General features: G+C 48.8%; 5 protein-coding genes across 5 annotated transcripts; 3 read left to right on the top strand and 2 right to left on the bottom strand.

The window, feature by feature from the left end:
• Window positions 1-1,871: 1,871 nt before the first annotated feature.
• Window positions 1,872-3,549, top strand: FSST1_002295 (uncharacterized protein; the record flags this gene model as incomplete). The annotated part of the gene is made up of 2 exons (XM_083228269.1): window positions 1,872-2,218; window positions 2,328-3,549. 2 exons carry the CDS (start codon window positions 1,872-1,874, stop codon window positions 3,547-3,549), a joined length of 1,569 nt encoding a protein of 522 aa, XP_083092477.1.
• An 831-nt stretch (window positions 3,550-4,380) lies between these two features.
• Window positions 4,381-6,168, top strand: FSST1_002294 (rRNA (cytosine-C5-)-methyltransferase RCM1; the record flags this gene model as incomplete). The annotated part of the gene is made up of 2 exons (XM_083228268.1): window positions 4,381-4,581; window positions 4,636-6,168. The coding sequence occupies 2 exons, from the start codon at window positions 4,381-4,383 to the stop codon at window positions 6,166-6,168; spliced, it is 1,734 nt and encodes a 577-aa protein (XP_083092476.1).
• Window positions 6,169-6,782: 614 nt separating this feature from the next.
• FSST1_002293 (MCM DNA helicase complex subunit MCM5) lies at window positions 6,783-9,101 on the bottom strand (the record flags this gene model as incomplete). Its single annotated transcript, XM_083228267.1, has 4 exons — window positions 6,783-7,275; window positions 7,328-8,736; window positions 8,785-8,911; window positions 8,965-9,101. The coding sequence occupies 4 exons, from the start codon at window positions 9,099-9,101 to the stop codon at window positions 6,783-6,785; spliced, it is 2,166 nt and encodes a 721-aa protein (XP_083092475.1).
• A 570-nt stretch (window positions 9,102-9,671) lies between these two features.
• Window positions 9,672-13,155, top strand: FSST1_002292 (Vps54-like protein-domain-containing protein; the record flags this gene model as incomplete). Its single annotated transcript, XM_083228266.1, has 4 exons — window positions 9,672-9,763; window positions 9,827-9,969; window positions 10,020-12,888; window positions 12,939-13,155. 4 exons carry the CDS (start codon window positions 9,672-9,674, stop codon window positions 13,153-13,155), a joined length of 3,321 nt encoding a protein of 1,106 aa, XP_083092474.1.
• A 2,160-nt stretch (window positions 13,156-15,315) lies between these two features.
• Window positions 15,316-15,807, bottom strand: FSST1_002291 (uncharacterized protein; the record flags this gene model as incomplete). Its single annotated transcript, XM_083228265.1, has 1 exon — window positions 15,316-15,807. One exon carries the CDS (start codon window positions 15,805-15,807, stop codon window positions 15,316-15,318), a length of 492 nt encoding a protein of 163 aa, XP_083092473.1.
• Window positions 15,808-19,703: the final 3,896 nt, after the last annotated feature.

Raw genomic sequence — 19,703 nt, 5'->3', positions numbered from 1 at the left:
CTGCGTATCTCAAACTGATATTGGCAACTTGGAAACTAACTTAAGCAGCAAAAGGCTTAGGTTGATATCCTTTGTTGATCTCTTTGGAGAACTATCCCGATCATTCAGATTAGCTTCAGCCCATCACCAGTACATACCGACTGTTACGCCTAACCCAACCCCTGCTGTTTCAGACCATGTCACGATCTGCAGGCACTTTACCCTAGATGGTGACCCTGTAATCTGTATCTGTTGCGGGGCCGCCGGGTCTTCTTTGTTCAGAGTCCAACGTCTTTTTGTTCCATTCGCTTCGTTCGTTCATTCTTTCTTTCCTTTTCTGGCCGGGGGTTCTGGTGCAAGACAAGCAACGATGATGGTGCAACGTAATGGTACAGAACAGAGTACAACATCACGATCGCCCTGAGCAGAACAACAAGTGTTCCACCAGAGATGAGGCGCAACTGCAACTGCAGCTTCAACTGATCTTTATCTCCAACGCTCAAGAATGACTGGCGGTTTGGATAACCGGTGCGACTGCCAGCGCATCTCTCTCTATCTGCTGTGCTCTCGGGCGGGCCTTGACAAACTCTGGGCAGGCACTACAATGTCAGCTGTTACCACGAATAGCCTCAACTGAACTAGGGATCCCTTTTCTCCTTGACCCTCAACTAGAGGCTAAGGCTGGATGATCCCTGTCAAAACCCCTGGTTCATCCAGTAGCTTGGGCGGTAACTGTAGCGGCTGTGGCCGAGGACAAGGCAACCCAGTAATATTTGAATGCAGGTACGCTTCGAGGCCCGCAAGAAAGAAGAAAGAATGGCCAATAGTGATGGCCAATAATGTTGCTGAGTTTTACCGCTTAGTCTTGTTGTTCGTTTCATGTGTATTACTCTCCCCATTCATTCATCAGTGACTTGTTGTAAATATTTAAGAACAGAGTTGATAAGGAATTGGCCTCCCTCTCTTGACCATGAGGTGAGATGTGGCGCCAACGTTGTAGCCAATCCTCTTTCATAGTCTTGCCGCACTAGAGACCTTTTGTATATAGAAATGTTTGAAAACGCCTTGGGCTGGCGGTAGAGGGATTGGACAGCCCCTTAATGGGCCAAGCCAAGCCTTGCCTTCAACGGTGGAGCGTTAGAGGCTCCATCGCCAGTATCCTTTGATCAAATGGATTCCATGGTTAAAGCCAAGATTTCTAAATCAACGTCCATGCACACTCTGGTCCCGCTGACAGGCCTGGCATCAAGTGCTTTGCAGTGGCTTCGCAGTGGCAGACCAACTGTCAAACGCTGTGCTGGATGCGCTTTTAGGTACCCCCGCCCCTGTTCGCACAAAGAACCTTCCACCTCTAATCCTCGTCCAACATGCGGATACTTCTTCTTCTTGAATCCCCTCCACACGCTCCTTTCATTTTCTACTTTTCTTCTCTCTTCGTCCTCGTCCTCGTACACTGAACTGCTGGGCACGTCCTTTCCATTCATTTTATCACTCACACATTCATTCATAACTGTATCTGCAGAGCAGTTTCAGGCACCTTCGCTTCCCTGAGCTGTTGTTACCCTCATTTTTTCTCGACTCTAACCTCGCTCGCTCTGAATCACATCACGCACATCAACGGCAGTGATTGAACGAGTCTGGACGGTTGCGAAACGAAACATTCATTCTAGGTTATCACAGGTGTTCCGGTATCACCTGCGTGCTTCCCTCCCCCGCCTTACACTGGTTCTCCTCTCTTCCGCTTCTTCTTGAAGAATTAGCAAGTTTCCGCTTTCCAGTGCTCAGAGTCCTAGAGACTTCTTCTTCGCCAGCTCTTCAAACTATTTTCACAACACTTTATTTAAAGTGACTACTTGAATATCATCCATCGATTATCACAAATACCATCAAAAATGAAGTCCACTTTCGTTGCCGCCGCCGCGCTTCTCGCCGGTGCTGCTTCCGCCGCCAAGGAGGAGGGTACTTTTGCCGTCTTGCGCTTCACCAACAAGCAGCTCACCAGAGGTCGCATGGATCCCATTCTCTTCCCCGGAGAGACCTCTACTCACGTTCACAACATCATGGGTGGAAGTGGTTTCAGCACCAGCGCCACTGGAAAGGACCTCATGGAGTCAAAGTGCAGTAACGCCATGATCAAGGGTGACAACAGTGCCTACTGGTTCCCCAGTCTTTACTTCCAAGATCCCAAGTCTGGAAAGTTTGAGGACGTTGAGTTCGATTACTTCAACGCCTACTACTTGTAAGTATAATTCCCCCATTGTCTCGTCAATCTGCGACAAACCCCTCTCCCATGTCTCACCTTATCTCACTCTGCCGCTCTTTGCGCACATCACTAATATCACCATCAGCTTCGAGAAGACCCATGATGAGATCAAGCCTTTCCCTGCCGGTCTGCAGATTGTTGCTGGTGATGCCATGACCCGTACAATGCCCAAGGCTGGTGCCAAGCCCAACCTTGACCCTTCCAAGGGTCCTGTCAATGCCGCCAGAATGACCTGCCCTCGCGCCAACAACGATTACTCTACCCCCTCTTGGGATGCCAAATCGGACGGTACCACAGCTGGTGTCGGTGACCCCATCACCAAGAACGAGGGTGTCGGATTCCCTGACCGAACCTGTGACGGCACCTTCTCTCCTCTCCGAGCTGATGTTCACTTCCCTTCTTGCTACAACCCCAAGGCTGGCCTTACCGACTTCAAGAACAACATGGCCTACCCCGAGGACAACGATGGCTACCTCGACTGCCCCAAGGGCTGGATCCACGTCCCTCATCTTTTCTATGAGGCCTACTGGAACACTAACAAATTCCAGGGCCGCTGGACTGAGGGAGAGGGCAAGCAGCCCTTTGTTTTCTCCAACGGTGACGTTACTGGTTACAGCAGCCACGCTGACTTCATGGCTGGCTGGGATGAGAAGCTCCTGAAGCACATCATCGATACCTGCAACGCCGGTACTCTGGGTATGGACAACTGCCCCGGTCTTTTCTATGGCCTCAACAAGGACGAGTGCACAATCGAGTCTGAGATTGACGAGAAGACCACCGGTACCTTGGACAAGCTGCCTGGAAACAACCCTCTCAGTGGTTTCTCCTACGGTGATGCTCCCTCTATGCCCAACAAGGGTGACGATGACGAGAAGCCCAGCAAGCCTTCCGCTGAGCCTTCCGCTAAGCCTTCTGCTACCAAGTCAGCTCCCGAGGACAAGTCTACCGCTGTTGAGGCGCCTCAGTACACTAAGCCCGCCGAGGAGCCCACCAGAGCCATCCCCAAGCCTACTCTGCCTTCTGTCCCTGAAATTGTGTCCGACGCCGCTGCCGAGGCTACCAGCGTTCTCACCAACGCCCCCAAGCCAACCGAAATCTTCGGCAAGCCTGATCAGCCCAAGAAGTGCAAGTCCACCCGCGTCCACACCGTCTGGAACACTGTCACTGTCACTCAGACAGCCAGCGTTCCTGTCCAGACTGAGGACGCTGCTGCTGCTCCCGCTTACAAGAGGGATCCCGTTCGACGACATGCCCACCAGCATGGCAACGGATTCAACAACTTCCGTCGCCGCAGCCACCGTCACTAAACTGTGTATTCTCACCAGAGTACCTCGACTGCTTATATGATAACATGTATAGCAGCCCAGGTGGCCAAAGCTTTTTATCACATTTCGTTACAATGATGCATTTATTAAAACGCATCTTGTATAAGAGGGGTGTTCCAGTGACCCCCTTTTGCTTTGGACTGGAGAATATAGGGACGGCGATTTCACGGCAAGGCATTTGTTTTTATCAATTTGAGTTTGCGTGGTGCAATGGAATTTGGGAAGAGTTGAGGGGAGGAAAATGGTTGGATGATTCGATTCGATTCGCTTCTTAACATGTATATTTATCGAGGACATACCTTGCTTCACAAGGACCCGATTGCGCTAGGCGCAACTTCTTTCGCCCATTATGAATCAAGGGCAGATACCCATTTCATACAAATCGACTGGCTTAAACATACACAAGTGAATTAAACATAACATTTGACTGTGATTGACATGATTTTGACCTGCTGTACATCTGCTATGGACAGGTTTTGACAGTTTTTCTTAAGGAATATTGTCTGAGGTGATCTTGCGGACGTGTAGAAAGCACTCGAATATTTCTATCTAGGAATTATGCTGTAGCCAACACAGGCCAGAATGTAGAACACAACATAATTTATTCTAATGATGTACCAGGCAAACCGGATTTCTGTAGTTTTGACAAGTCTTCGCCACGAAGTTCGATCAATACCTAGCAGCCAGGGGCGACTTACACGAACTTGCCGTCGGCTAAGCTCCGGTTAAAGACTACACCAGCAAATCTCACTTTAATTTTCTTCATCATCTTCATCTTCAACTCATTCGACAACATCTCAAATCGCCTCAAATATGTCTCTTTATCATGAGGCTGCCGAGATCCTGACAGGGTCTTCATCTGAAGGCGGAAGTCTAAAGTCCCGTGTTTTTAAAAAGAAGGGCCTCAAGTCTGCTCCTAACCAGGTCTACGCCTTAGTCCTAGAGAGCTGCAAATGGAGTCCCATCCTCAAAGAAGTGATTGAGAAATCAGAACTTCTCAAATTGGAGCGAAAGGTTTGAAATTATCTTTTATAAAGACTAGAGACTGTATGCTAATTATGAATCAAGCTCACACCGACGTTGTCATTACTTCTTGTCCATGATCTCCTACTAGCAAAGAAGGGAATTGCGCTTCCACAAAGCCATGGCCTACGTGCATCTATCGAGAGACACAAAGCGCGCATCAGCTCAGAGTTCAAGCTTGCGCGGCTTCGCAGAAAGATGCCGACAATCGAGGCTCTAAAAGAGCAAGTTGAGAGGGACTGCGCAGGCGAGGAAGCAAACTACCCTCGATGGGTTCGCGTCAACGCTGTGAAGAGCACATTGGAAGAACAGCTTGAGACCACCTTTTCCAAGTACACCAGAGCTACATCGATCAAGGAGGTTGTCACCAATGCTGGAAAACTCATCTATATCGACCCTCACGTACCGAATCTCGTGGCAATCACTGCAGGGATCGACCTCACCAAAACAGAGGCATATACTTCTGGCAAAATCATTCTTCAAGACAAAGCATCCTGTTTCCCGGCCTATCTCTTGGACCCTAGGGTAGAAGACGGAGATTTGATCGACGCGTGCGCTGCCCCTGGTAACAAGACAACACATCTGGCAGCTATCGTCAAGGAACATACGCCCGAATTCGATTCACCCAGGCAAACCATTTATGCATTCGAGAAGGATCCTAGAAGAGCGCAGGTTCTTCACAAGATGGTCAAAATCGCTGGTTCAGATTCTGTCACAAAGATTGGATTTGGCCAAGACTTTATGCAAGTGAAACCCAGAGCAGATAACTACAAGTCAGTTGGAGCCTTGCTTCTAGATCCTAGTTGTTCGGGGAGCGGTATCGTTGGGCGAGATTCGATGCCGGAAGTTCATTTACCGGAGCCTTATAGCGGTAACGGAAAAACGCCACCAACAAAACCAAACAATCGCAAGAGGAAACATGAGAAGGTCGAGCCGGCCCCTGAGAGTGTCATGATAGACGATGATGGAAATGAAACAGCGATTAAATCAGAGAAGGACCTCGAAACACGTCTTGAGGCTTTGTCGTCCTTCCAGTTGGTTCTCCTATTACATGCTTTCCGGTTCCCATCAGCAAAGAAGATCACATACTCAACTTGTTCTATTCACATGCAAGAAAACGAGCGTGTCGTCATGAGAGCTCTCGAATCAGACATTGCAAAGCGAAGAGGTTGGCGTATTCTTCTACGAAAGGACCAGGTTTCCGGCATGAGAGAATGGCCTGTTCGTGGGCTGCCTGAAGCATGCGAAGGCAACGAAGAGATAGCAGAGGGCTGCATTCGCTCTTACAAGGATGATGGGCAGGGTGTCATGGGATTTTTCGTCGCTGGATTTGTTCGATCCGGTGAACAAGATGACGCCCCTGCTGATGATGAGGGTCCTTATGTGCGAGATGACAACGGTGCTATAGTCCGTGATGTTGTTGGTATGCCTACATTGAAGTCAACAGGCGAGACCGTTTCTTTGACTACAAGAGATGACAAGAAACATAACAAGGATGAGGAGAGCAGCGAAGAGGAGGAATCTTCAAGTGAGAGTGATAGCAGTGAGGACAACGAATGGGGCGGTTTCGATGATTAATTTGAGATGCCAGCGAGAGCCACGAACAACAATACCGATAATTAGAATCACTACTTCGAGGGCCACTAAATAATACAATTGGATGAAGGAACAATTCCGACAATTTGGATTAATTATGAACTATAGGTCCATCAACGTGGATGAACAATTGTTTAGTATCGGGTGATTTATACAACACTATGTGCTTGATGTAAGGCTAGAGCCAACTACCGAGTGCTCAGTAGCTGGCCGATCCAATGGAGTTGAACTCTATGAAGCCCATTACATAGTACCTTCTGAGGATATAAGTTGACGCAGTCGGCAAAAGATATCAATGCCTTGACTTCGTGATGATAATTAGCAAGTGTCCCCATCACTCGTCTAACGTTAATGTCACCTCCCCAGGGTATCAGAAAAATCGGCCGCTAGGAATATAAGAGACGAAGTTAGTAGGTCATTTTATGCTGCTTGGATCATACTTCTTAGGCTGTTTAGTATATCAATGGGACTAGCCAAATCTTAGACAGGCAGATATAAATGCGATATCGAGTTTTGGTATCTTTAACTTGTACAATGATCATGATGATTTCGCCTCATTACTCGTTAACAGGCCAAACAAATCCTTCCTTCCTACATTAAGCTCCATTCCTGTAGACTTGAGCTCCCTGGTTCCTGAACATGATTGTATCTCTCCGTTGCAGCACCATCAGAGCTCGGTTAAGTGCCTGCTCGCTGTATCCCTTGCCCTCAACCATCTCCCTCTTGAGTGTGGATAGACTAGTGCTCCATCCGATGGGAAGGCGTCGCTTCAGCTCTGCCTCAAGACGGTTGACTTCGTCGTTCAACTCGCGACTGCCCTGGTTGCTGCCTTGGTTGACAGCATCCATGGTGGAACCCAAGAACAAACGAATGGCCTCGTCCACGTGTACTTCGGTGGCGATGGGGGAGAGACTAAGCTTGGCAAGAGACTCGGTAATACGCACGATAGCCTCGAGCTGACGAACAGTAATGGGGATAGAAGAACGAGTGTTGGCCTCTATCTCGGCAGCGTGGACCTGGCGACGGATGGAAACAAAATGGGAAGAAAGCTTCTCGGCAGCCTCAGCACTAAGTCGAGGGGCGCATCGACTATCATTTGTTAGTATAAGCAGGAGAATGTGGCGAAGAGGAAGAAACTTACGTCTTGCAGTAGGTGATATATCTTCGCATCTTGTCAATGGCGATTTCAGACTCGGTCATGTCCTCAGCACCTCGGCCGTTCATCTGAATACCGAGAACGTGCTTGGCCATTGTCTCGTCCTTTTCGCGGCTGTGTTCATCCTTGACAATGTAAATCATGTCGAAACGCGAAAGAATGGTAGTCTGGAAGTCAATGTTCTCTCCAGGAGTCTTCATATCATCATATCGACCGAAAATGGGGTTGGCAGCAGCCAGAACTGACGTTCGTGCGTTGAGGATGGTAGTGATACCAGCTTTAGCAATGGAAATAGTTTGCTGTTCCATAGCTTCGTGGATCGCCACTCGGTCCTCGTCTCTCATCTTATCAAACTCATCAATACACACCACTCCACCGTCAGCCAAGACCATCGCACCGCCTTCGAGGTAGAACTCGCGTGTAGATTGATCACGTTGGACGGATGCCGTCAGACCTGCAGCAGACGAACCTTTTCCGGATGTGTAGATGGAGATAGGGGCTGCCTTTTCGACAAACTTGAGAAGCTGAGACTTGGCTGTACCAGGGTCACCAAGAAGGAGCACATTGATGTCTCCTCTTAGCCTCATTCCATCGGGGAGGATCTTCTTCGAGCCTCCTAATAACAAGCAAAGGATTGACTTCTTGATGTCACGGTTTCCATAGATAGAGGGGGCAATGCAGTCAGTCATAACCTCGTAAAGGTCTGGCCGTCGGCTCATTTCCAAGAATTCTTGCTCCTCCTCTTCCGAGAAAGTCGCATTACCCTTGGCTGCTTGATCGATATCTGACTGGATTCCGACTGCCCTCAAATAAGGAGTACGGATAGCCACAGCACCACCGGTGGAGGAGTTCTTGGAGGCCTTGTTTTGGTAGATCGAAAAGATGCCCATAACAGTACATCTTGAACCCGGAACAACTCTGTTTGTCAAGTATCTATCGGCTGAGATGAGGACGTGCCTGGGCAGTTCTCCTACAGGAACTTGATCGGGCGCTTCTTGAAGTTTGATAATTTGTTGGTCGACAAACTGAGATTTCTCGTGGGCAACGAAGTAGGGGTCCATGGGACATTTTGGTGTTGGGTCATTGGGGACTCGACTTCGAGAGCATTGTCGGGGAAGAGAGACACCCGTGAAGCCTCCCAAAACAGGAATGTTCTGAGTGTGTCCGCAGTTGCGGCATTGAATATGGAGTTCTGTTGCCTTTGATGACATGACCGAGGCACCAATGACAATACCTGGTACACGTACCAGCCGTGAGATGGTCTCGGAGTCGAGATTGCGGATTGAGACATCGTCGGCGTTTGAGTGAAGGAGAAGTTGATGTTCGGGGATCTCAATCTTGGGTTCGTGAGGGAAGACAATGCGATGTGTGCATTTCTTTAGGGCATTTTCGAACTGCAGCTTGTTAGGAATTTATTGTATTCGCTTTGGTGTGTTCCTTACTAGAGGGATGATGTCGGCAGGTTCAGAAGCCAGTCGGTGTGCCAGCTCCTCGTTGAAGCTAATCAAGTCGTTGATGTTAACGTCGCAGAAGTACCTCTTGAGGAGCGCATTCTCTCGAAGTTGATCTCTGCGAGACTATTAATACGTTTATTCGTCTCGTACATGATGTTTAGCGCAAACCTGTAGACGAAATTGTTGTCGAGCCGAAAGTCGAGGATAAAGGTTTCGAGCTGTGTCTGAAGTTGCAGCCGAGTATCTCCATTCTCACCGAAACTCGGTTCGAAGACATGAGCGGAGTAAACTGATCCACGATCCATCTTGTGATTGTTTGTGGTTGTGAATAATTAATGAGAGTATTCCTCTGCTTGATCGTTGTTAAACACAAGAATCGACTTTAGACAGGGGGCATTATGGAGGGGCTTATTCTAGTTGGGGGGCAACCTACCTTTGTCAATTTAGCGGAGGCACGAACGAAACGTGCACTAACTTGACCCTTGACGCGACGCGTATAGTACCTACCTACTGTACGTACTTAGTACAGGAAGCATTCTAGAACTCAAAGCATGAACTGGATCACGTGCATCGTCTTCAGGGGTGTTCCAGAGCTGCAACTTACAAGGTGTCTAGACGAACAAGGTACCTACCCCAAGTACAGTACTGTAATATACCAATAACCCTTTTTGGTGATGACGGCGTATTCTTGGTTATTCCTTCATTCCCTCTCTTGTCTTCACTTAATTAACATTTCCAATCTTGTCTAAAGACTTCTTGACTACCGTATTTTCTGTTCGGTTCTTTCAGCGATGATACCCTAATAATACACCCGCCCACTTCGTCACTCGTCTTCCAAGCTCCTTTGCCTCACTTCAGCCGGAGCTTCCTTGATCATGTACTCTCCCAGCTCTCCAACCGCAGCCAAGTCTGCCGACAACCTCACGGCCTTGTCGCCTCTGGGCCATGGGGAGCTTCCGTTTCATAGGTAGCCATATATACCTTTATTTCTCAAGCTGTCTACTGTGTATGAATCTGACATGTGATGCAGTAACAACCATAGACACCCTCAGATGCATCCCCACCCGTCAGCGCGACGTGGCTCTACGGCAAGCTCTATTCACTCAGTAGGAGGTGTTCTTGACAGTGCTCCCAACAGTTTGACTGCTTCGCTTTATGAATCAAGCCAGAATGGTTCGTTTTAGTTCGTGGAATCTACCATGGCAATGGCTAACCGTTGGAAGCTATCTCAACCCTCCTTCAGCCCCCAATTGTTCGAACTGGCCTTCAGCCTCACACCTCCGCACCAGCTTCGACTGCGCACAAACCTCCGACAGCTCGAGATATCCCCCCAGTTAGCCTGACGAATATTAAAAAGGTCGACATTGAAGAATTCAGCCCATACCTAACCAAGGTTGGGGCACTATACGAGCAGCTGCAACGACTAAAGGAAAGCGATGAAGAGGCCAACAAGGAGCAGCGTTCTGATCGCCCAGATACCCCAACAGAATCGAGCGGTGATGGGTATTTACGGCCGGGCCCAAAGCCGCGGCCAACTCGCAAAGGCTCGACTGCATCACTTTCGTCGATGAATTCGAACGATGGCAACAATCCAGTTCGAAGACCAAGCGCTGGCTTTATCCGAAGATCCACACAAGGACCACCACCTCTGTCCACCATTCCAACTGTGTACTTCGACGAAGAGTTTCATCTCGAAAACCCCCGCACATTCGATATCGTGAGCGAACGATCCGAGGTTATTCGACCTGCCAACGCCGAGGATGGGAAGGGTGCACTTAATGGAAGCGCTGCGGCCCCACGGAAAGCTCTTGCTACCAACGCGATCTTGCAAGAAAAGCTATCTTGGTACATGGACACTATTGAAGTTCACCTGATCAACTCTATTTCAACCGCCTCGTCTACATTCTTTACGGCACTGGGATCTTTGAAGGAGCTGCACTCGGAAGCTGCGGACTCAGTCGAGAGAATCAAAACGCTAAGAAAAGAGCTCGAAGCACTTGATGAGGAGATTGCGACCAAGGGCTTGCAGATTGTTCACCAGCGGAGACGCCAGGAAAACTTGCGCCAGCTCAACGACGCAGTGCTTCAGCTCAAGCAGATCGCGGATGGTGTTGCGAACTGCGAGGCTTTGGTAGATGAGGGCGCAATCGACAAGGCTCTTGTGAGCATCGATTCGCTCGAGGACCTTATTGCCGGTGAAAGGGATACCACCGCTGATGACCAGCCCACAATACAATTGCTGGACTTGCGATCAGCTTCAGCTCTGCAAGGCGTCAATGCCGATTTGGCCCTTTTACGTACGCGCATCGGAAAGGCGTACGAGATCAATTTCCAAGACATATTGGTCCGCGACTTACGACACCATGCCGAGTCAGTGTCATATCAAGAGATTCTCCTTAGATGGGATGCGTCAGCAAATCGATCCAAGGCTGGTCATACTAGATCCCCCTCGGTTTTCCCAACCTATCTGACAAACACCGATGGGTTGAAAGCTGAACTATTGCCAAACATGGTTGGGTTGCACCGGGCGAAGCATATCGCTGCTGCGACAATCGCTTACCGAGAATCTGTCTTGCGTGAGATTCGAAACCTGATCAGACGACCTCTACCCAGTTCTACGGATGATGACAATGAATCTATGATGTCAGTCTCTACTGCAAGTGGCGGTCGACATCTGTCAAACCAAGAAAAGTCGTCCATTCTGGCACGGAATTTGCGGGCTCTGGATCCCGAAGATGGCGAAGAACTTCTTGTCAAAATCTACATCGGAGTTACAGAGACACTCAGGAGACTTACAACCCAAGTCAAAGTCTTGCTGGAAATCACAAGCTCACTTACTGACAATGCACAAGCCGATGCTTTGAAATCACCCCCGGTGAGGTCGCCCATCTCTAGTCCGAGACCAGACAGATTTCCAAGCAACCCAATGGACAACGCAATGTTTGAGGTTCAGGAGGAGCTGCACAAGAGCTTGGATATCACCAACCTCCTTGGCCAGGCTGTGGATGTGGCGATAGAAAAGATCGTCAAGGTGCTGAAGGTGCGGGCAGAACAAACTGTGCAGCTGCCACTCACCCTTTTCCTGCGTTACTTCACGCTGAATCTTTATTTTGCCAACGAATGCGAGTCTATATCTGGCCGAAGCGGCACATCTCTGAAAAATGTAGTCAATGGACACATCAAAGACTTTGTGCAAAAGAATCGTGACGCCGAGATGCAGAAATTGGCTCAAGGCATGGAATCGGATCAATGGAATGCCAAGGACTTTAATGAGAAGAACACGGAATTGCTGAATACTATTTTGGGCAGTAGTACTCATGATCCTCAAGAGTGGACTGACAGCACCAAGATTTGGATACCCCATTCAGAATTGGAACATCCCAATGAAGAAGAGGCTATTGAAACGAATGGGACCAGCAAAGAGAAGATCAGGACTGCTACAATCGACTCAGAAACCTTTATGCTGCCCAAATCAGCCATTTTGTGCTTGGACGGCATTACCAAGTTTTCTCACCTAATCAATGGAATACCATCAATGACCATTGATATTGCAACGTCTTTGATTGCGTATCTTCAGCTCTTTAACTCGAGATGTACGCAGCTTATCCTTGGTGCTGGAGCGACTCGCTCGGCTGGCCTGAAGAACATTACAACCAAACATCTGGCTCTAGCCTCTCAGGCGCTCTCTTTTACAGCTACTCTGATCCCACATGTTAGGGAATTTGTGCGACGACATGCTGGATCGGGAGCAAGTCTTTCGAATCTGATGGGTGAGTTTGACAAGATCAGACGGCTGTTACAAGAGCATCAGGACAGTATCTACCAGAAGCTTGTTGAAATTATGAGTGGTCGAGCAGCCATTCATTCACGAACAATGAAGACGATAGACTGGGAAGCGGATGGGGGCAAGGGCGTTCATCCATACATGGAAACATTGGCGAAGGAGACAACGACTCTGCATCGGGTTTTGACTAAGCACCTGCCTGAGACATCTATCCAGATGATTATGCTTCCTGTGTTTTCCAGTTACAGAGATCAGCTTGGGTCAAGTCTTAGAGATGCAGACCCCAAGACCGAAGCTGGCCTCAAGAGGTATGTAGTACGCAGCCCACTCATGGACTATCCGCTAATGACTCTCTCAGTATGAATAATGATATTGAGTTTTTGACAACGAAACTTGGCAAGGTGGATGGATACGGGGATACGGGAGAGTATCTCCAGAAGATCATCAATTCTAAGCATGTCAAGACAGTGGAACCAGCCACTGAACCCACTGCAGAAAAGGAGGATGATGAACCCAAAGAGAACGAAGCAGCTGCTGCAGCAGAGGCTGCCGAGCCTGCCGAGAAGAAGGAATAGAAGTTACATATTACGACGACTTGAATAATCATGTCATCTTTGAGCCGAGATGGCCCAGACTGCAGGTTATATATCACGCTTATGCAAAGTGCACCTTTTGTTGTTGATGCTTGACCTATATCAGTTACGAACAAGCGAACACAGCAATTTCGCCTGGATTCTGCCGTCCCACTACAGACTTGGGTTTATTTACTGTACGAGATTTGACGAGTTCGATCCTCGCAGGTTCGAACTGCGGGACTTTCTCAGTTCCCACAGTTCAGAGTTATATACCACTGAACACTAGTCACAGCGGCTGGCGTCAAGCTCATCGTGTTTTTTCCGCGACCCGCATTCCAGACCTCATAGCATTCCTGCCTGTCTCAGGCCCTGACCGGTCGTCTGTTTTGTTCAACAAGCTGAAGTTCTCTTGGAGGATTCGGGGGGCGTAAACGGGAGTAACCTGTCAAATCTTGGCGGGAACCGCCCACTCGGGTTCCGAGATCTCGTCAGGGTCCTCTGGCGTTACGCCTCCCCGGCAGCGGCGTTTTTGCCATTTCAAGGTGGCATATTTCAACAAGCATCGCTGAGAGCTACTCGGATCCAAGTCCAGTTTCTTCAGTCTGGTCTACACTTGACTTTTTGTCTTTCTGAGCAACCAGACTCTCGTCCGCCGATGAAGTATAATGTTGTCAAATTTCGCATGTTGGAGGTCCGTACCAGGGTCATTTGCTAGGGACCCGAGAATCAAAAGCGCCAAGAAACCAACGATAACTAAAGTCCAGCCCCTGTGGAATTCACATGCTCGTACATAGCCCGTCCCGAAGTTGTACAGTCAAGGGACGCGGAAACGATAATAATCCCGCGTCAAGAGGCATTATTCATAGTCAACATCTCGATGTGACATGTGCAGCTCAGTCGTACAAAGAAACTATTGTGCCAAGAAGGGGGGAACTTCATGGGTGAACCTTAAATAGTTCGGATGAGAGACAACAAGGCAGTGATCTACAATCAAGTTGATCAATCAGTTTATTGATCTGCTGTAACTCAATTGACAGGCTGCTCTAATCTCGGTATGTTTATTGTTAGAATATCTTTACTTATCCTATTATATCCCTTGTAATTCAACCGAACAATTGTGCTTCGTACCCGTAGATACAGCGCTATTACCAGGAGGTACGCAACCTATTTTAGAGCCGGAACCTACTGTACCCAGGCCATGTTACATCCCGGCCAGGGGATCAACCTTGTTGTACCTGCAGGCACGACATGAGGCCGTGATGCGTAGTATCTGACGTGTCCTCTCCTTTGTCAGCTTCGACAAACACAACCTTGTGATTTGATTCGACAGTAGGTAATGTCGAGTAAGCAAGAGGTTGGTAAACTGTACAGTGCTACATGTATGTACTCGATAAATAAACGACGGTACAGGCGCAGTTGGAAGTGTGGTGTGCCAGAAAAAGAAACGCTTAGGAGTGGGTTTGTTTCAAGCTTGCATGTGGCTTTTCCTTTGTTACCTCTTCCCACCAAATGATTCGGCTCAACAGGTAGCATGTTCTTCGTTGGAATGTCACTGGTCGAATTTCTTTTGAGAGTGTTGAATGAGTCAAGTTCAAACGTCTATGTTCAGTTCTATGTGCAAGGCTAAAGTCTAAAATGGTTGGTCAAAAAGGGATGATCCCGTTTTTTTGGAAAAGGAGCTTTTGCGCCCCGTGGTATATACAAGAATTGTATGTAAAAAGTCTCTCTAGACATGGTCTAGGTTCCAGCGAGTGTAAGAATCTGGTTAATGTAGAACGAGTGCCAGCCTCAACCCTCTTGCTAATACAAGAGGCATCAAGCCCGTGATGGTGCATAAGCGCGGAAAAGAGTGACGCGGCTTTGCATATTTTGGAGAGTTCCAAGGTATGGAACTCAAGTCCTGTTTTGGCCTTGTCTTGTATGGGTAATCCAACCATCCATAAGCGCCAACTGCTCCAGCCCAAAGGTCTATAACGAAAGGCCTCGGTATTGCAACACACGAGGGGTATCTTTCAGGGTATGTAAAACGAAACTCGTGTAGTGTAGAAAAGGATTCATGACATCGTCAGTGCGGTGTTCAACGCCGCGGCGTGAAAAGGTGAAAAGGGTGAGGGAAGAAGTGAAGATAAAGGGCCGCTTGGGCAATGGCAGTAGAAGCACTTAAGCACTGTAAGGGCTGGCACCATCACCGAGGGTGGTGACGAGGTCAACCTCCTCAGTGACCTTAGTCTGGACGTCGTCAGGGAGCCAGTAGGCGTTGTCGCAAGGGAAAGACTCGCAGCCAGACATGGGGCTGTTGCCAGCCTTGGGCCACATCTGCTTGACGTTGTCCTTGTCGTTGGGGTCGACAATAGCAGAGACGTCGAAGTAGGTCTTGCCGTTCCAGCCACCGAAGGTGACCTCACCGAGCATACCGGGCTTGTCCTCATGGCCCTTCTGGACAGCGTAGAAGTTACCGATGTACTTGTCAGGGAAATCGACAGTAACTTCCTTAGCACTGCTGACAGTGACGGACTCGGGTCCCTCAAAACCAGGGTCAGGGGTGAAGATGATGGTGCGCTCCTTGTCATCGAGAGTAACAAAGGTGACGGTGGCAGCAGCAGCATAGGTAGCAGAGGCAACGAGGCCAATGAAAGCGGTAGCGAACTTCATTTTTGCGGTTTTTGGTTTGGATTGAGAATTGGGTTGTCAAGATTTCTCGATTGTCGTCAAGACAAGAGTGATGAATTTGTGTAGCGTCTGATGAAGGACTGAATCAGGACGTGATAGTCAAAAGTTACTCCGAGTGATGGAGTAGATTGGTGATGATCGAGAACTAGCTCGTGGGTATTGTTCAGGGATTGTGTAGATTCGACTTCCAAAAGGAATGAGAAGCTTTGAATCAAAGGAATGATCGTCCGAAGACAAGAAAGTGATCTGAAACGGAAGGACTGTGTTGTGTGTTGATCAGAACAAACATCTGGAGAAGGGGGAAGAGTCCCGTTTTATAAACGAGATCTGAACATGATTGAACCCAAAGACCTGGCACCCCCATCCTCTCTGTCTGCCATAGTTTGTGAGTTAATTGCTAGACGAGCAGGGTACGTACTCAAGATCAAATTTGTCAAGGAAAACACTCGGCGCCTCAGTGGGGACAAGACACGAGGAGGTTATCCTAGTGTATTAACCCGTCGGACCCTACAAAAAGAGTTCCCGGTGGTGTTGTGGGGTGGTGAGGACCGATGTGATAAGAACCACTTCGTCGGCCAACACAGCATAGCACGCACAGGACACGAAGCACGGCAACACTGTACAGGAATCACAATCTGCAAGCTTGGTGATACTGAGGGCTCTCCTCTGTTCTCTCCCCGCATGCCCACTCGCATCATCCAAGGCGGTATCTGTACTGTTGTTGACTGATACAGTATTTTGTGTACACCGCGGTGCATGTCCTGATGGTGGTGTGGACTCATTTTGGTTGTTCCTGACTGGCCCGTGAGATGCCTGTTAACTGCGGCCCGGTTCTATACATAAGCTTTCACGAACAAAGGGAGGTAAGGCCGTTGTTTCAAAGCTCTTTCAAGGTTGTCTTGTCTGCTCTTGTAAGGGGCCGTTTTGACGAACTCATTGGCCGCTTCGAAATGAAACAATTTGCCCAGCTAGAGCCTCATTTCGAACATCAGTTCGCACCCGAGACACTGGAGTACATTAAGCGCGCGACAACAAAAAACAACATCCAGAAAGACGGGAGGGTAACACAGTACAGTGTGAACTTATAAGGCCTGTCAGGGCAAAGAGCCAGCTTGAGATGCAAGTTCTCCTCGGGCCATCTTCATATGGAACCAGAGCAACGCTTCCCTGTCAGTCTAGTCCCACAAACCGGCACAGAAAAGGCGCCTGTCAGCGATTCAGCGTAGCCGCTTCCAGTTCCGCGACTGGGTACAGTACCGTACCGGTAGAATATGTATGTAAGCTGCAAGGGTGTGGCCAAGCTGGCAACTACCACAGGGAAACCCACAAATTCGCTCTAATTTTTCTTCTAGCTGCATATCGGCCTGGTTCTACCAGCCACTTCTGGTCCCTTATTGGTTGTACGTTTGCCACCAGTGCCTGGTACCTGACAGGCGTCCATGTGGTCGGACTGTCGAAGGCTTGTTTCGAAGACTGTTCAGCACTGAATGGGTGTGAGAATGGTAGGAGACACGCAGAGGCCCAGGAACATTGAGCAGGGATAGTTGTAACCTGAGGCTGAAGGCGCACGTCAGCAATACCGTACTTTTCTCCTCCCACTTCGCTGCCAGTACTTTGCCGGGAATAATGTGGTCCCATGCAAGCACTTACTACGTAGTGCACAACAACCTGAGACTTGGTGAAAACTCTGAATATCCTGGCCACGGACAACGGACAACCGCTGACGACAGTGTGGCTTTTTTGCTCGGTATGTCTTTATTGATCACACGTGGATACTGAATCAATGAACTGGAGCTATTGTGGTTTTCTGAATCTGAAAATTCAAAACAGAGTTTTCAGTGCGGGCACTAACAGTCGAACATTCCTGACGGCCCCGTTGAGCGATGCCGTCGTTATTAAGCTCGTCTTTGCAAAAGTCAAAATTTGGTCCGGCACGCGACAGTCACTCTGTCGCTTCACAGGGCCAAGACCCTGTTGGAAGGCTAACCGAATGATTCAGGCTTGATTAATTGACCACCTATACCCAGGAGAGGGACTGAGTCGGTGTATGTTTGCATCTGACACGTTGCGCTGTCATTTAAGCATAGTTGGGCAGGATTTCCAGACCGTTGACTGTGCCTGGCGATCAACTGTCCCTGAATGCCACGCTTCTTGAAAGAAAAACTGAGCATCTCATCGGGAACCAGGGTAGAGCTGCCGCGTCACCAATCATCAGCTAGAGCACATGCCAAAAAGACTCACATCCCTGTAATCCACGATCAAGATGCTGGGTCATTGATTCATCACCCGCCCAAGCGAAGTAGCTAATACATACTGCAGAAGCGTTGGGGATATTAAGGCATGAAGATGGCAAGGTGGGGTTGGACCGCAAATAATCACAATGGCGTCCTTTTTGCTGGACATCTGTGATAGTAATGTTCTGTGATAATTAGTTACGCCTTGCAGGTTGTGTTGGCCGAGAAGACAGGCAAGATGGGCCCGAGTTTCCTGCCTGAGGCGCCCACACTAAGGCATGGAACTAATGGAGTCGTATAAACGGAGTGGGAACTGATGGAAAAAAACGCTTCTTGGTGCGTTAAAAACGTCGCGGACTTTCTTCCCACTTGGTTCTTGAGGCCGCCTGTCCAACACAGTATAGAACTGTCATGAACGGTGCCAACGCCGCGCGGCTTTAGCACCGTTCTCGAATCGTCGGCTCAGTCCGGAGAGGCCTCTATCCTGCACGTTCTGCGGCCAAGCTTCCAAGTGTGTGTGTGTGCGCATGTGTAATTGCTTATTAGTGTACTGCTATTACCCAGTATTCCTTTAGGCATTCCGTCCGTTGCCACGGGCTCTGTCAAATTCAGTTGTAAGGTCTGACGTACATTCATAAGACGGACGGCCTTGTTGTTGATGTGTCGATCATTGTTTTTGGACAAGGATTGTGCCAAAGCTTTCTTGATCTATATCGGAGTCGACCCGGATTTTCTTGTTCGATCGGGCACGATCAACAGCATCTTACCTCATACTGTATCTGACTGTACAGTTGATAGCACATCCGCCAGACATGAACCAGGTCACTTAGTTCCATAACCAGTGATGTCCGTCAACAGATTCGTCGTTCCGAGTCATCGCAACGCAACTGCCAAATCTGAGCCGATTCCGAATCGGCCTGCATGAAGAGGAGGGCTAAGCACCGAACTGCTGTCCAGTCTTTCTGGACACTATTGTCGAGACTTCCTTCAATGCAGCTATAACCAGGATGCGCATAGTGTTAGGTTCTGGGTCTTATCGTTCAGTTGACCTAGTCCATCGTGGCGGAAGATACAGCAGAGTTTTCTTCTCTTAGCCAGATGGAGTATCCAAGTAATCAATGAGTCGTTTGTGACTGGTAGATGGCGACTGAAATGTTATCCAGCAAGTTCCACAATTGAATGTCTGACTTGTCAAATGCCCTAGTTTTATGTGGTGCGCTACTTTTGCGTGCAGTTGAGAATAAAGTGCCAGTGGTTGTGATCTAAGAGTAGTAGGTAGTAGTAGGAAAGATCCACAACTTCGAACACCGACCGGTCACCCGGCCGCCGTCCTGAAGTGTGGACGAGAGCGCTGGATCTGATCCGTCACCGAAGAGAGCCCCGCTCGCGGTCAATTTGCCGGCACACTTCGGGCAAAGAACAACCCCTCTGTTATGATGCAACGAGGTATCGCTCGGACATGAGAACAAGGTTCGTAGTCAAGAAAGTAGAACGAGTGAGATGCGGAAATTCGCTCACACAAGGCTTGGTCAAGCAGATGGATGGCATTGGAATGCATAGCTCCTTGGCCAGAATGTGACGAGGACCGAGCATTGTCATGTTGACTCTCCATGTGGTAGAAATATTCGGACTGTGTACGCAACA

Source organism: Fusarium sambucinum, chromosome IV (assembly GCF_050947815.1).
Source record: "Fusarium sambucinum isolate potato_lamoka chromosome IV, whole genome shotgun sequence".
Classification (NCBI taxonomy): domain Eukaryota; kingdom Fungi; phylum Ascomycota; class Sordariomycetes; order Hypocreales; family Nectriaceae; genus Fusarium; species Fusarium sambucinum.
Note: the sequence above shows the minus strand (reverse complement) of the source record. Positions and strands in the feature narration are given on the sequence as shown.